The sequence below is a fragment of the Anser brachyrhynchus genome, assembly GCF_964034855.1.
Source record: "Anser brachyrhynchus genome assembly, chromosome: 4".
Lineage (NCBI taxonomy): Eukaryota > Metazoa > Chordata > Aves > Anseriformes > Anatidae > Anser > Anser brachyrhynchus.
This window is the reverse complement of record NC_137698.1, coordinates 13459541-13476423: the sequence shown is the minus strand read 5'-3', so window position 1 is coordinate 13476423 and position 16883 is coordinate 13459541. Positions and strand designations below refer to the sequence as shown.

Genomic DNA, 16883 nt, shown 5'->3' with positions numbered 1-16883 from the left:
CTTACCTGCCTCCTTGCTCAAGAATAGCTCATTTTTGTCTGTATTCATATGAAACACCCGGTGCCAAAATAAACCCTTTTTTAAAGCTATCGATATTTGCAAGACTCCAAACTAATTGAGTTAAAGGCACAACCGATGATACTGAAGACAAGTTCTGCTGGAAGTTGTGCAATTGTTGCCTCTGGCCCTAAAAAGTACCAGTACAAGAGAAGCTCCCATTAACTCTGAATATACCCAGTATAGCCAAAATGGGCACTCCAGATAAGAGGATGGGGATGAAAGCCTGGATTTGGGCATGCAAGGAGAGCTGGTTCTGGCAAGGTAATTGCACTGAAAGGGACCAGCTCATGAAATGATGGACTTCAGAATGGCATCCCAATCCCTCTACAACAGGGTCACCAATCATACCGAAACAGTATTCTGCTATGTAGGACTTAAGTCAAAAATAGATGTACACGTTATTTCCTCAGTTCCCTAAACAAGAAAAGCGTCTTTTTGGCTATATGATGGCATTACATCCTGTTTCTTAGCTGAGATGTGCATTCAAATATGTCTGAGAAGGCTCTTCACCCTTGCATGTTTTTTTCTTCTTGTCATTTACTAATTCCAAATTAAAATTAGTCTCTGGTCAAAGCATAAGTAAGCACACTGGAGACAATTTCTTACAGGGAAGCCCAGCCAGTGTCTAAGGCTTTTTGCAAAGCAATTTGGTCATCAGAAAACAACGATAATATTCACTGAAATGGATAGACACATATTTAGATTGAATCTATCTGAACTGTGGTTAAAAATAAAAATCACTAGAATACCTACTGCTAATTTCCACATCTGCCTTCAAAACTAACCCGGAAACACCAGTCTACGTCTAATACCAGAGCAGGTGACTGGCAACTGATGGTATCAGTTTTGGTGAACTGAACCAAAACCCATGATTACCACTCATGGTGAAGGCAAGTAGAGATCTTCAACTGGCCTTGCAGAGGAATTTCCAAAATGACTCCATAGATTCAGGGTATAGGTTTTCAATCTCCTCTTGTATGCAATCTCCTCTTCTAAATGCTACAGAAAATGTGTCTGCTCCAGGCACAGGAATTGTACCAAATCAGAAAGAGCCTGAATTTCTGCGGCGCTGAGAACTCACTGCAGTGGGAATAAAGGTACTGACCTTTATTACAATTAGGCCATCTACAAAAGCTTTCTTATGGAATTAATGGTCTTGCACTAGGCATGCAAGGTTTGCAATCTTGGCCTTGAACTACCAGTAATCTCCTAGTGGGAGCACAAAAAAAATAGGAGATGTAAGAAATAAAAGAAGGTTACAAATTACAGGGTATGGTTTTTTACTTTGCTTAGTATATGAGGAAGAATATTTTAAGGTCAGAAGGCATATGTAGGACTGAAATAAAAGCAATTGATTGGGAAGAAGGAAATAACATATGATCTATTTCATCTAATGAGATCTTCCCTGCAGAATAAGCTGAAAACTGCATTTATGAATCATCTGTATTTGCTGCCCTACTGTTTGGGATTTGAGACTATACAAGCAACTGCTAGAATAATTACACAGGGGAAGTGAGCAAAGATGTAGAAAAAAAAGAAAATGGCTTGCAAACAATAAGTGCTGTTTTGATGGAATATCCATAGCCTTCAAGGGAACTCCTAGGGTGTCCATGAGATTCTTCTTTTCTCCCAGTGGTCCAAATAAAAGGGACATCTCCCACTGGCCTCTACAGTAACTCGTATTGAGACTTTTTTCTGTGCCACCAGATTTAAGGGCTGACTCAGCCTAAAGCAGAAAGTAAGCACACGGTAACACAGAAAACGTTAGGTTATTTTTTTTTTTTCAGTTTTGCTGTGTTACATGTGACAGTATCTTCACATATGTAGCTTCGTTGTAGGTAGAGGAACATGTGGTCACATTCCTTTTTAATATTTATGTGAAGAATTTGGGATTCCAGCGACAAACCCAAGGCTGCGGCTTTGATCCTCCTCTCCCCTAACAACAGGCTCAGTGCAGCAGAAACATGCGGGGTGGGGATTTATATTTTTGCTCTTACTGACACAAATCAAGTGCAGGTTTATCAAGCTGTGAAGTATATTAAGTTCACAGAGTTTTAACAAAGGGCTACCAAACCACAGAACCCTGCTGTGAGTCACACTTCTTTCAGATGTCCTTTTAATTATATTAAATGAAAGTTTGGGGCACTTTGATGCTTATGGGCAAACATCTAGATATCTTGAAAAAGCTGCTGAAAGTACTCCCCATAGCTATAGCTAATATCCTACATTGTATGCACACTGCTAACCAATTTATTCCAGCCACTTTAACAACGATACCTCTCCTGACAGGCCACGCAGAACAGCATCAGGAGTTGAGCAAGGCACGAATCATTAGAGGACTCTGAAAGTTGTTTGACACGCACCGCGGAGCTCTTTGTCATACAGCCAATTAAGTGACCAAACAAGGAACTCGAAAATCCTCATTAATTTGCCCCTTTCTCTATAAATGGAGGTTAGAGTCTTTCTTGTTGCAGGCACAACAAGAACACAGCTAAACGTGGCGTAATTCAATTTACTCTCCGTCTCAAGAGCTACAAGTTTCTTTCGTTTCATCCTCACAGAAGTTTGAGCCAACTGAGCAAGCAAGCAAGAAGGAGAAAAAAAAGAATTAATCCACTTTAAATATTACTGGCAAAGTCCCAGACATACCTTTTATCTACCAAGAGCTGCTGGGTTTGAAAAGAAAAAAAAAAAGTCTCTTCTTTTACTCAGTCCTAAACTTAATGGCTTGAATCCCCTGGGGGAAAGCCTTTCATTTTTGCTTAGTACAGCAATTCCAATTCCGTGTTACAAGTGTGAAGTGTTCAGAAAACTTCCAGGAGAACTGGAAGGCTGAGTCTGACTGCAACCACCTGCTGCCATCTGCTACCTGGACCCTGCCAGGGTCTCAACACTGGCCTCACTGGTGGCTGCAATGACACCTGCACCCAGAAGCTCTTGGGGTCCTCATGGAGCAGGTGGCACCTCCATATTCTCCATTTAGCGTACAGATAAGCTCCGAATTACAAAACAGGGCAAACTGGTTTACAGGACAGCCCAGAGGATAGCAGGAACCAGAGCAGAAAATGCTGTTAAGCCAGGAAAATGCTGCAAAAGCAACACTCTGCTGCTTCCTTCCACACCTCCCACAGAACAGCCACTCTGTCTATCTATTGTATTCACCATCCTCCAGCTTTGAAGCAACTGAGACTGGCTTAAAAAAAAAAAAATAAAAAAAAGAATAATGGGACCCCCCTGGGAAGTTTTTGCCCTCTGAGATCTGCATCTCAAATGCAGCACACAGTTTCACGTGGGAAGGGGCTGAGAAGCTGAGAAACAGTGAGCATGTGTCACTTGCTGAAGGGCACGGAAAAAATCTGTGACACCAAACCCAGTTTCACAGTTCTCAGTAGACAAATGTTTAGAGTTTCCTACAACTCCAGAGCTTCACTATAAGGAGAAACACCTTCGGAAAATGAGTAAGTTCTAAAAAAAAAATCCAGAAAATTCTGGCCAGCTTATGTCACACATCAGTCACCAAATGAGGCTACACTCACCAAGTGTGTCACCCATTGTGACTCACTCTCCTGCACAAAGACTTTTTCCTTCCATTCCCAAAATAGAGTGCCAAGAACAGTGCACTGCAGAAAGGTGGGCCTGAGTAATGCAGGGAGGTGCAGCTCCAAGGGGAATTGGTGCAGAGATCTTCAGCCACTGAAAAGCCAGTCACCTGCTCCAAGCTCTCCTTAGCCGATGGAGAACCCTTCCAAGTCCACTCACCCCATCCCTGTTGGACATCCACCTCTGTAAGCTCAGCCCACCTAGGTGACTCCTACTATCACAAATTAAAATTTATGTTGCAGTTTCTTAAACATCATGGCGATTGGCAAACCCCCAAGCTGTTGTCTGGTCATTATATTAACATGTATTTATCATATCACCCATCGGATTGGCTCTTGTTGGATTTTTGAGAGAAAAGAGATCATCTACCACATATGCAACTAAAAGAGGAGCATCCATAATCTCTGTCTTCACTAAATAAAATCCCTGAACTTATAACTCAGTAAATATTGTGGCATTTTACAGACATATCAAATCAATGCTTGTTTTAATTATTACATTACCCAGAAAAATAAGATGGTAATCTGATACTGCATCCCCACCGTCTCATCTTTGAATAACTCAGAAAATTTCCAGTTCCGTTTTACACATTTATTTGTATTATTCATTTATTTTGGACTCTATAGGACTTTACACCTCAGCTGACACAGGGGCTCTGTCATAACCACTTAGGTTTTGTCAGCCCAAAGAAACCACTAAGACTGATATTAGTAATTATTATCTTCTCAGGTTACCCTCCCTTTCCCACAAATTCACCTGTTTTCAATTGCACATTTGATTTTTATAGTTACTGAACATCTCTCACATAGACTTTGTACAGTGTTTTCCTCTGCCTAGGGAGCACAGCTGTGGATGCTCTTCATGACAAAGGGATCAGCAAAAGGAGGTCATGTCAGCAAGGCTGAAAACTACATTTCTCTGCCATCGGTGGCATATTTCCACGGAGTATCCACCTCCCATTGACTTCACAAGATCTGGGACTTCCCCATTTAAGATCTGTTGAAAAATTATTGCTAAGTTGTCTTTGCCAGCCCAGACATTTCACTGCCTGGTAAAGCATAAGTGGCCTGTAACAGGAATACCTGCAGTCACATTTAATTGCTATGACAGACAAACACTCCCTCACAAGATTTTTTGCTGACTTCAGCGACATGATTTTCCAAATGGAAACATACTGTATGAAAATATGTCTAAATACATTATTTTACCTCCATATATTACAAAGCTGAGCTGGAAAGGTTCAATTAGGTCATCTAATTCATTCTTCAAGCCCTCCATTACAGGACTGTCCACTTCAATAGATTTACCAGCTTTGTTCATATTTACACTAAACAGCTTAGGCAATGAGCTTTCATCAGCTTTGGTCTACTACAGATGTAGGCAAATGATTAATGTTTAAACATAGGAGTAGTCTTTCCAAGTGAAAGGCAAGGAGTCCTTGAAATTAATGGTAAGCTTAAGTCTACACAGAATTCAAGTTTTATTCTATCAATGCCAAGATTTCTGTAGAGTATATTAAATCCACTATTCAGTACTGTTCAAAAAAAGACAAAAAGACCAGGAGCCTGCAATGAGCCTGCAGAGTACACCTGTGCAGCTAGGGAAAGGACAAGGTTGAGTAGCATCCAATATCCCCAACAGGGGTGTGCAGTCCATGGTCAAACCAGCTTCACCATGTTTCAACTGTAGGTAAGATAGCTAAACTGGGAGTAAGCACTGCAGCGTAAAATTTCCTTAAAATGCTAGTTACCTTCTTCTGGATCTTAAGGGAAGTCAGTCCAGGTATGCTACATATAACTCCATAACTCATCTTTATCCGTTAATGTTTATGGAAGGGAATAGATGAGGGATGGCTTTCCGTCATGACCAAAGGGAAGACAGACAGGCTACCAGCACAGAGGTGAACTGTTTTATATTTAATGCCCTAGAAATCTAAGCCATCTAATCTTCCAGATTAAATGAAGTATGCACTCACAAAATAAAGTCAATATGAGCTGTAGGAACTTCCACTATGCAGAAAAAAATCAGGTACTGACAGCCCCCTCCGCAAACGTGGGTTTCATTTTCACACCTCTGTTATATATACACATATAAATAATGACCAACCATCCGTAAGTTTAACATCGAAGTTCATAAGCACAAGACAGAAATTAGGAGGTAAAACATTCACATTTCTTAAAGCAGAATTAACTCACCCATAGTATACAAACAGCTTTATACAAAAGTCACTGGAGCAAGTGCTACAAACCTAGGTGACAGGATAAATAACATCATAACCCAACGCCCCACTCTTGAAAAGACTACAGGCAGGTCTTTCCAAAACACCGGAACTTGACTTCATTCATGTAAACACAATATGAGCCTGCAAATTCAGGCCGCAGCTGGGTGAACTTTATGGGATGTTATGTTCCTAATCCTATATTTAGTTTGCAGCACTCTCCTCCTTCTTACATCCCTCTGCGAGGACACTCTGCATTTCATTATGATTCTACCCCCTCCCTCATGCCAAGTGCCGCAATTCTGAATTGTTTCTAAATTTGCAAGAGAAGAAGGAAAAACAAGAAATTGCATGCAGCAGCTATTTGAGTGACATGTTGCTAGCAAAACCCAGGTGGTCTGGAGACACCTCTGTGAGCAGAGGGTTTTGCATTCTGGAATTGCATGCATCCAGACTGCTCTGCTTATTCCAGTGTCTGAATGGGTCTTGTCAGATCTCTCTCTCTCTTTTTTTTTTTCTCCCCCACTTTCTTGTTCAGAGTTTTTGTCCCACATTTTTGTCAAGGCTGTGAACAACCGGGCAAGTGTGGAAGGGAAATGAATAATGAAATGATCATATTATCCTGTAACCTTAACCTTAGAACTTGCTGCCACAAAGATAGTAAAATCAGACAAGAACCACTTCACAGTCACTCAGTCAAACAACAACTGGACATGTGTATTAAAAACACAAGAAATACCTGGACATAGGCCCTGCAAGAGCGCTCCCTTTTCTGAAGCTGAGTCCATAAAGACAGCAGATTAAAGACGGAATAGAAAAAACAAGTTAGTGACAGAACAAGGGAAAAAAATTTTTGAAGAAAATGCCTATGCAAAAACCTCATTTCTCTTTTAAACAGCTCTTGAGAACAAACCAAACCAAAGGAAGCATGAGAGTTAGGCAGCAGTGGAAGGCTGGAAGGACGGGCTCCAGAAATAAAGGTTAGTCCTTTTCAGTTAAGCACGCACCGAGAACTTTGCAAGAGCAGCTGTTAGATGGTAGAGACACTTAGGTAAAGTGGAGGTGGTCGGGAGACAACCTTTTCCTTACAGCTTGGAGTTTTCATGTCAAACAAGGCTGGGAAGGAAGGGGATGATTGTTATTTATGTGAAAGGAGAGTGGGCTCTGCAGCTGGAGGGTGCTGATGGCATAGTGAGCTATAACCCAGCTTTGGACAAGCAGGGAGCAAGCTGTATGCAGGATATATCTATAAACAGGCCTAGACTCATCCTGAGACTCAAGGCAGAGCCTCTCGTCTAGCTTTACCTCACCTTAATGCCAGCTCTGGAGCATGTCAAGTGCGATCACACCTGAAGCTGTGGGAGAGAGCATTGCCCAGAGTTCCTGAATGCATAAATGGCCATTGAAAAGCTTATAACTAGGAAATGGGAATCAGATTTAATATTTCCAGTTGAGGCCATTTTCTCCTCTTTGGATTAAGCTGCTTGTTTAGGACTGAATTTTCCAGTTTTCTCTTATACTGCATTGTGCTTTCCTTTGTAATTACTGGGCCTAAATACTTTATAAGCTGAATAGCTTTTCCATAAAGAATCCCGCCTTCTTAATAGGAGCCACATTTAAGACTGTACTTTGATATGCACTTGCATGCCTCCTGCCTGATAACTGCACTTCAATGTGTCATGAAATTCAAACAGGCACTTATTTACCTCCCTGGGACTTTGCAGGCTGTCTGCAGTAGTGAGCTAGAGATGAGACCGCTCTGCAGCAATGCAACTAAAGTCAGGCTGCTCGGAGCCACTGGTTTTGCTGGGTTGTTTTTTGCTGATGTACCTGAGTTGGAAATGCCTGTCAATGGAGATTCGGGGTAACATACTCTCAGCTCACAGCAGTGCCATCCCATTAGGACAGCTGAGAGCCAGATTTGTACCCAAGAGTTCTGAGACTCCGAAACAAACAAAGTACACTCAGGTATCAGGCAGTGTCTAATTTCAATTTCTAATTCATCAATTTGTAACAGTAGAAACCTTCTCTGGGTAAACTTGGCCAGTATGAAGACTTTTCAGACACAAATGGAGATCAAAGAAAGCCTTGCTGGAAATTACAGAGCTATCCACTTGGGGGTCTCACCAGTCTGCTATAGAACGATTATCACCTTAATTAAGCCTGATCCAGGGGAAAGCACAATGCTTTTAGTGACAGGAAAGTGGCTCCTGAAAGATGACGGCTTTTAAAAACTCTGATTATGCCAGTTTACTTCAATTCATTGTACATTAGTTTGTAAAAAATAATAAAAAACAAAAGAGCACAGGTGAATGCTTTCAGATGGAGCATGAAGGCAAATCCCCAGCACATTTCCTTTAATGATTAAAAGAATATTTAATGGATAGTGCTTACTTTATTTCTCCTTTCTGACTAAACAACACTAACTAAAACTCTTTGTAAATTACTTTTTTCTTTTTTTTCTTCTTTTTTTTTTTTTTTCTGGAAATACTCTTGATCAGTGAAGGGGAAAATGGAGCAGTAACTCTGCTGCCTTTTGTTTGCCCGATACTACTTCCAAGTCGAATTCATGCATTCTTAAATGAACACAGAGCAGTTGCTCTTCTAAAGAATTAAGTGGGGAATGAGAGCAAGTAAATTACCGAGCCTGTCATTTGGATCACTGACTCGCATCGTTGTTTTGCAGGACTCCACACGGTCCAGAATTTTAATGTGGAGTGCAATTGATTTGTATGAGCTGCTTGTGCAAAGCTGATGGTGGTGGTGGTGGGGGAATCTGCAAGGGGAACCACAGGAGGGACAGCAGAGCTGAGCAGCTCTGCCTTTCCGAACCTTCCCGTGACATCGGTAACTCCCCCCTTTCCCCAAGATACAACCCCATTTCGTGTAATCGGAACAAATATTGGAAGGTAGGATATAAAAAGATGAAAAATATGTGTTTGCAAAGCTGAAGTGACAAAATGTTGGGTATGGCTCGGACATACTCAGAAGAGCAAGCAGACTAGAATCATGAAACCCGTTAGTAGGTGACATTAATTGCTGGTTTTACCTCATATTGTCAGATATCGCCATAATTTCAAATAAAACCATGGTTGGATTATAACAAAAATGTTATGCTGATGTAACAGTTAATACAAGTATTACCTACATTGTTATAAAATAGCTGGAAGCAGCGCTAATTAAAAGCATCAGGACAACCCAATTCATAGCACATGCAAAGCACATGATATGCAGGACTTCAATTCCCATGTGGCTGTAATTTTAAACAATCCTGAAGCCCTTCTCATTTAAAACAGAATAAGTCCACAATAATATTTTACAACAGAAAGACAACGTTATTTCCCTGAAAAATATGTTTCTTCAGAAGACACGGAAGAAATTTCAGGCTTAGCTGGGATCATTTATTCCCTGTATACCCTTGTGACCAAATTCTGTTCTCACTTACATGGATGCCCGAACTGTCAGAGCCAAATACATAGCTGAGAACAAAATCTGGTGTCTTATTTTAAGTAGGTGGCCAATATAACCATGTGCTGGTAGCCACAGGATTCAGCTTCTCTTTGTTCTGATGACCAGGCCTGCACAATGCACTGCCTGAGTCCCAGATAATTCTTATCCCATGCATTTACATGAGATTCGGTGATGAAGGCGGCTTTGGACCAAGGAAAAACTCAACTTTAAATATATTCTTACAGACTCCACAGCCAATATTTTCTCCCATAATTGGCAATGTCTAGCATCTTTAGTATGTAGCAGGTGCACTTAAATATAGAAATGACAAAATGACTAGTAATTCTTTTTCTTCAGAGGGCACATAAACCACAGAGTCATCGTGCAGAAAGGTGCTTCTGGACTGTCACAGGTAATTATTACAAAGGCCCTCTAATACTAAAACATCGTAAGCACCTTAGACGTAAATAAGCTGCCATCTAATGTGACTTTGATAAATGTATCTCAAGTGTAAATAAATGTTTATCTGCTTTTATTTGTTCATATTTATGCATAAAAGTGCCCATTTGACCTTCACATCCAGTGTCTTTTAATGTTACAAGATGAAAAATCGAAACTCAGACTCTCTCTGCATCTCAGGGTTTTAAAAACTCAAATTTTCTGGATTATATTACATGTCATTTCACAGACAATTCAGCACTGGAAACGCTGGGCAAAAGTCTAGTCTCAGTCATGTTGGCACAAATCCACAATAATTGCCATGGTATCACTTGAGTTATTCTCATACCGAGCCACAAGTGCTGAGACCACACTGAAGTACCAGGAGTACATATATCTACACATCTAAAGGTATACATTTCCCAGCACCAACAGTACACTTGGCATTTACAACTGTTTCGTTTCTCAGCAGAATAAAATGCACTGTAAACGAAAAACTGCCAGGTACTCTTGTCTACTAAGAAAGAATGGCTGCCTTAAAATGGCACTCGTTCAGAATGAGATTTCTAATAGCTCTCCAGGGACAGCCAAACCTTTCTTCAGCCTCCTGTCCTTTCCCAAGGCCCTTTGTTTTTACCTTATTTAAGCTGCGTGCAGCGCTGTCCTTCCCGCCTGGAGTCAGGTTTCGGAGCTGCACATCAAGCAAGTTGACCAGCTGGACCATGGCAGACACAGAGTACGTGATATCACCAGCGTACAAGTGGTTTTTCGTGTGCTCCGCAAGTTCTCGGGCGATATTGGCAGCCATCTCCCCCGACTTCATCTGCAGTTGAGAAAGCAGGGGAAAAGGTTGTCCCTAACTGTTAGTATGACATTACTCCAGGCCCCCAGCCCCACAGGTTTAAGTGAGTCAGCTCCCTGCAAAGTAACATTCTCAGGAAGGAAACTTTGATGAGGGTTTTCAGGACTTGATCACATACAGCATTTGAGTATGATTCCCATGCTTTTGATACACGTGGTCACCCACCAAGCTGGCTTCAACACAACCATTTCTGATTTTCTCACAAGGCACCACTGGAACTCAGAGGCTGCTAATTCTTCGCTCTGAAGCAGATGCAACCAGAGATGTCATGGCTTTCCAGGAAATGCTGATGCTAAGGAGGGCTTCAGCTAGCTTGTCCCATTGTTTTATCTATTCCACTTGAAAAACAAACAAACAAACAAAAAAAACAAGCCCCACCCAACAACATGTAAATAGATTCTCCTATCAAGAAAGAGCTGATTCTGATTCCAGAAGTTTATTTGATAATGGAGAGATGATTTTTGTTACAACTCCTGCACAAAAAAGGTCCTTGAAAAGAAACAAAAATAGATGACATAGCTCAGACAAACAAGAGAAAAAAAGCTGACAAATTCCATTGCATGGATTTAGCAATCAGGTGTTAATTTAACACTTAGCTCTTGCACGCAAGAGATGTACTCCTTACCACAATGGCCACTACTTCTTTAATAAGTCTAGTGATTCTTAGCTTAAAAACATACTAACTCAGGAGCAAAAGGTTTAAGCCTTCAAATAAAGGCTTGCTGGAAGGGAAAACCAAGTAGGCTGTTTGGTTGTATCTGCTATTAAAAGACTCTTATTGTCTAATTGAGTCATAAAATTCATGACTCACCTGTAGAGAAATTCACTGTGTAATTATTTGAGAAGCTCTCTCTTTCCATAATGTTTTTTCCTTCTTTTTTGCTCTGTATTGCTCTCCTCACCTGCTGTCCCTTTCCTCTCCAGTGCCACGAGGACTGGGGTCAGGGCAGCCAGTCCCATCTCCTTTCTATGAGCAGCCCACTACAGAAATACTATTGCAACTTTCTAATCTTCCTTCATTATATGCCACTCCAATTTGGAATGCATATCCATAGGGAATATGCGAGGCATAAGGAGAAATTACACAGGATGACATTTAAATGAAGGTCCCACTTCTCCATCAGGCTTAATGACCAACTCTGCTGGGTTCTTCATATGAAATTTCCAATTGTCTTATGTTCCAACAGTTAGAAATCAGATATTTCTCTTCCTCCCTCAATTTCTGGTGCTTATTGTAAAAGCAAGATTCCAGAGAAAGATTGCAGACAGAGCTTCTACCTCTCAGTAAATCAATTAGCTCAGTTATAAATGAATAACTTACTTCCATCAATTTGACAGCAACAGCCCATCTGATTTAATGAGATCTAACTGAAGACGTTCATATGCTCATCTTCAGAGAATTAAAGCATATGATGATATAGATAAGACAAATAAAGGAGATAATGTGTTGCTCTTCCCATTAGAGCAATGATAACATATATTCAAAAATTGAATGATTTCTTCCTTGTAACACACAAGGCTAACGCCATAGAAACTAGATCCTATTCTTACAGCTGCCTGATCTCCTAAGCAGCTGAAGAAAGCCACATGTCAGCACAGGGGCTGAATTTTAACCTCCTCCATTGGCACCCAGGCCTTTAAAGAATGACTGCATCAAATCCCTTTACATATAGAAATCAATGACAGGATTTTCCTGCAGTTTGTCCCTGGAGCTTAACATGTATCATGACAGACAATGTTTTTGTTACCCCTACAGAAAACTGCAAAAGTCCAAGAAGTGCAATTTTTACTGATGTGTCAGAAAAAAAACAAAAACCCTGCTACTCAACATTTGATGCATCCATTTTCTCTTCGACCATGCACCTTTGCAGACTGGCCTACTCATAACAAATGGCTCAGCTTCTACAAAGTCAAACCCAAGAGTTTTCCTTCTCTGGAATAACCGCTTGTTGTATTGAGCTGCAAGCTATCATCGCTCCTACCTGTCTGCAAAACCAGTTTGGGCTGATCATTAGCTCCTTTCCTTGTATCTTAGACAGATCACCAGTCCTAAAAACTGCCACTCTGAGGAGTTCTAGTGTGACCAAATAACTCCCCCAAAATAGGCAACAACTGATGAAATGCCTGAGGAAAGGCACATTAAAGATCAAAATTTGTCAAGTGTCGGGACCCAGAAGTATTTGCTCAAACTCACGCCGAAGCACCCAGATTTCCTGACGCACCATTCCCTTGGAACATCGTGTCTGGCTGCGTGGCTGATGAACTACTTCCTAGCACTGACACTCATTTCCAAACATCTTCATTGTCACCCAGAAGATACAGCTACAAGCCACCACAACAGTGCTGAGACACTCCTTCCATCCTGCCTGCGTGCATAATGCGAGTGGTGCCCACAGTGATGGCCATGAGACCTGTTAATGTCAACCTCCCTAACTCTTTTGAGCATTTGAAGCTGCAGTTTAGGTGTCCTCCATGCAGTCCTGTCAAAACCAACTTCTGCTATTAGTCCCTAAACACTGACTAAAATGTATGCCTGGTGTTGTGTAAAAACGTGACTGAACTTTTTGCATTAATTACACGTAACACAGCAAAGCTCACTGCTGCCCAAGAGGATGCATTTAAGTAATATTCCTTGGGAACTTCCCTTCTGTAAAGCACCTCTCCACAGCTTCCCCTTCATTATTGCTGCACGGAAGACAAGCTTCTTATTAGTTATTTCTTCCCAAAAGTGCAGTACTCTTTAAGTCAAACACTAAACACAGTCACCACCATCCGCAGGAAGCAGGAACAATCTTACAAGGTTCTTTGAGGGTCAGGCTGTCGCTGCAAGGCAGGCAAGAAGTAGAGAAAAAAAGGTACAAATAACTGAGTTTTCTGCTGGTAGGCTGAAGAAAAATAAATGAAGTAAAAATAATGCATCTCTTTTTGACTTGACACTATTTTTTTTTCCATTTTCTATCTTGATTGTGAAAAAAATTAAGATTAAAAATAAAGAGGATTGTGGGATAAAAGAAAACATTCTGTTCAAACTAAATTTAATTTCTGGTTGTTTTGGGTGGTTTTTAGCCTTTTGCAAATTGGTTAAATCTGGTCTTAGAATGCTAATTTGAAGGAGAGAGAATGTGTTTCCTGCCAAAAACCTAAGCACACAAAACCATACTTTTCTAGCTCTGTCAAAAAATGCTCCCCTCTTCATTTGAGCATGCTGGCAGGATTCAGTCCAGATTTACAAATGAGCACTGGCACACCTGAAACCATGCTGTGCAACCCTCGCTAACATTTTTCTAATTTATACCACCGTCTCTTGTATTCTTACGACTGAAAAGACTGTGAAGTAATGGTTGTTGGGTAGGGCATGTTTTCTTGCCTGCTTCATATACTCCAAGGAAGAGAAATAGGGAGTTTTGTCTGGAAAGACTAACAACAAGCCTTCTGCGGCGTGCTTGCTGTTTCATCCCTACCTTTCTCAGAGGGAAATGAATGAAGAAGAGGACGGTAGAATAAACATGAGGGAAATTGCAGAGAAGACGACTTTAGGGAAGAAAAATCATAGGTAGTAAGAAAGATGCTGGGTACAGGAGCAAATGTGCTGAAACATCAGCAGGCATAATGGCAAAAATATTTTCCTGCAGCCTGGGGCCGACAGCGATATAAAAAAACAAGAAAAGATGGTATGAAAGATTGAACTAGGATTTTTAAAAATAGTGGCATACAGATGGACCAGTCAGCTTTAAAGGCCACGGAGCTGATGTCATTTTCTGGAGGGACAAACATCTGACAGGTTTCATCAGGACTCACCAGCTGCCAGCAGGGCCAAAACAGGGGCTGTGGGACACCTTCTGACACTGCAAAGACTTCGTGGCCATTTTGTTTCCTTGGCAGAGGTTTCATTATGCACATGCATTCACACAGTAGGGTCAGAGCATATCTACCATCCTTCTCTTTTTTTCTGAAGAAAGTGTCACTCCAGCTAACTTCCAAATCCAATTAATGTCCAATTAATATCTGAGAGCTGTAGCACCTGCTGCACCAACTACATTACAGTGCTCTCAACACAGTCAAAAGCACCCTGGATGCAGAATTTCATGGTGGTGTCGCCAAGGCTGTAACTTCACCCTCAGGCCTGGACACAATGAGGTGGTGATATCCTCCACAAAAGCCGACTCTTTCTGTCATACGTGGCCAAGCAGATCCACGAGGCCTGATGAATGGACTTTGAGCAGTAGGGTTTATCTGCTCATTCTGCCTGTGTCATCTGAGATGTCTGAGAGCACCGCATGTGGCTTTTCGGGCATTCCTGGAGGACACTGCACTTCTTATTATCCTACAAAAAAAGTTATCTTCTCTTTCAGAGCCTCAAAGCTGGCCTTAGTGGGAGGACCCTCCACTGAAAGTCACAGTGAGGAAAAGACATCTTCAGGCATCTTGCACAGTATGCAAAGGCCAGTACTGATGGAAGTAAGAGATAAAACAAACAGGCTAAGGCTGAACGTATGACCTCATGATTAGGGCGATGCAATGTATCCAAGCTGACCTTTTTGCTTCCTTTTACTGCTTCACTCTGGAAGTAACCCACACAGCAGTGCATAATTCAAAAGCACTGGCAAGTTTATTCTCCTGCTACAGTACGAGGGCATAGTAGGCACCAACAATAAAGTTAAAGTAAATGTCAGGGGGCCAATGAATTGCTGAAGCAGACATTTGTTCTGATCTTCCATCAAGCACGATAATTCTAATGGAAGCTAATAGAGGGTTGTAAAACCTAATACCGTGATGCAAGCAGGCAAACACCCAGCGTACGGTTTGAGCAGAGCAGGAGAAAGAACAGAAGTAATAATCCTTACTTCGCTATAGAGATGTGAATGCAAGCATGGCATTCCCCTACCATCCCTACCATCCCTACCAAGGGAATTGCCCTGTCCAGACTGGGGATGCGTAAATCCAGTGCCCAATTTATTAATAAATCAGTCTCCAACTCTAAGGCCAGTGATGATTTCCAATCTCCTTACTCAGGCACGCGCACCAAGTGGTTATTGGTTATTTCATAAGTAATTTAAAATTCTGTTTGCTATAAGAATTACTGAACGAAAACCCCAATGCAAGCCTCTAGGTAAGCCTGTCATGGCTTTCCTCTCAGAAGTCACTCCTGGAAAGGCTTGAGGCAGATCTCCATAGTGGCTGGGCCACACGGTCCCAAGTTCCCAGAAGATTCCCACACAGGCACCAAAACATTAGATCCAGAGCTGTTTGGCAGATCCCCCTAGTCTTTTCATTGACTGGTGAAAGGTCCCCAAAGCTGAACGTAGCTAAATTTCTCCAGAAAAACAATATCTTCCTACCCTTCCCCCCTCAAAAAAAAAAAAAAATCATTCCCTGTTGTGGCCTGCTCAGCATTTCTGAAAACCTGGCTCTTCAATTTTAGCCTCTTTTGAAAGCACGTAACAAATTAAATGTGCCTCATTTGTTAGGCAAATGATAGCTGTGGTTTCAAATAAAATAAGCCTAACCTTGATGGAAATTTCATCAGTGCAGGCTATTATTTCCCTCTGCTAATGGCTAACGGCCTAGCCATCTTCACCGAGCAGCAAGAGGTCTCCCAGCTGCCTGGGTGAATTATGGCTAGAGTAAGTAATATTAACCCCTCCAGGATAAGTACGTGGGTCATAAAACAAGAGTTGCACAGCTGCTAATGGCAGCAAAGGCAGTCTTTATTAATCAGCTAGCCTTAGCATATGGCAGGAGAGCTGCCCAAGCTCCTGTGTGGGACAAAAGCACCGGGAAGGACCAGGGGCCTCATAATGGCTGTGCTGTACCACAGCAGCCCCACATTAATTGATGTCTTCCCCCGTTTTGGGGGAGGTATGGGTATAAATACAGATGAAGTTGATTGGGGGTAGTCAGTCACAGATTGCTGAGCCTCAAATAAGATGGGGGACGGGGAAGAGAAAGACAGACAGCCCCATCTGTAGGGTCATCCCATCCCGTTCACCAGTGAGGACAAGCTCTCCCAGAGCGCAGCACAGCTAGCCTGCAGTACTGGGAATCTCTTGCTCCAGCTAAAGGAGTGAATAAATCCACACAAATTGCTATAATAAGGATTCAGCCCACAGACTCTATGGCGTAAACACACATCTGGTCTCTGTTTGTAATGAAATCAGCTGAAAGCACCACTGTGCATTAATAACAAAAATGTTCAACATATTGCTACCAAATAAGCTCTGCTTGTCTTGAACTTCCATTGTCACATGTTAATGC

The 16883-nt window shown here is 41.6% G+C and overlaps 2 protein-coding genes across 29 annotated transcripts in view; one reads left to right on the top strand and one right to left on the bottom strand.

The window, feature by feature from the left end:
* The window catches only part of LOC308195067 (uncharacterized protein), a 1623621-nt gene that overhangs the window by 564202 nt on the left and 1042536 nt on the right, over positions 1–16883 (top strand). The window lies entirely within an intron of this gene.
* Positions 1–16883, bottom strand: part of ADGRL3 (adhesion G protein-coupled receptor L3) — a 535523-nt gene that overhangs the window by 90638 nt on the left and 428002 nt on the right. For 20 of the 28 annotated variants that reach the window (XM_080591834.1, XM_080591831.1, XM_080591832.1 and 17 more), the window contains 2 exons: positions 10404–10589; positions 6618–6656 (listed from right to left, as the gene is read on the bottom strand). In XM_080591834.1, coding sequence (XP_080447960.1) covers positions 6618–6656; positions 10404–10589 — 225 coding nt within the window. The remainder of the gene's footprint in view (positions 1–6617; positions 6657–10403; positions 10590–16883) is intronic. The other 8 variants (XM_080591837.1, XM_080591813.1, XM_080591818.1 and 5 more) reach the window with 1 other exon arrangement.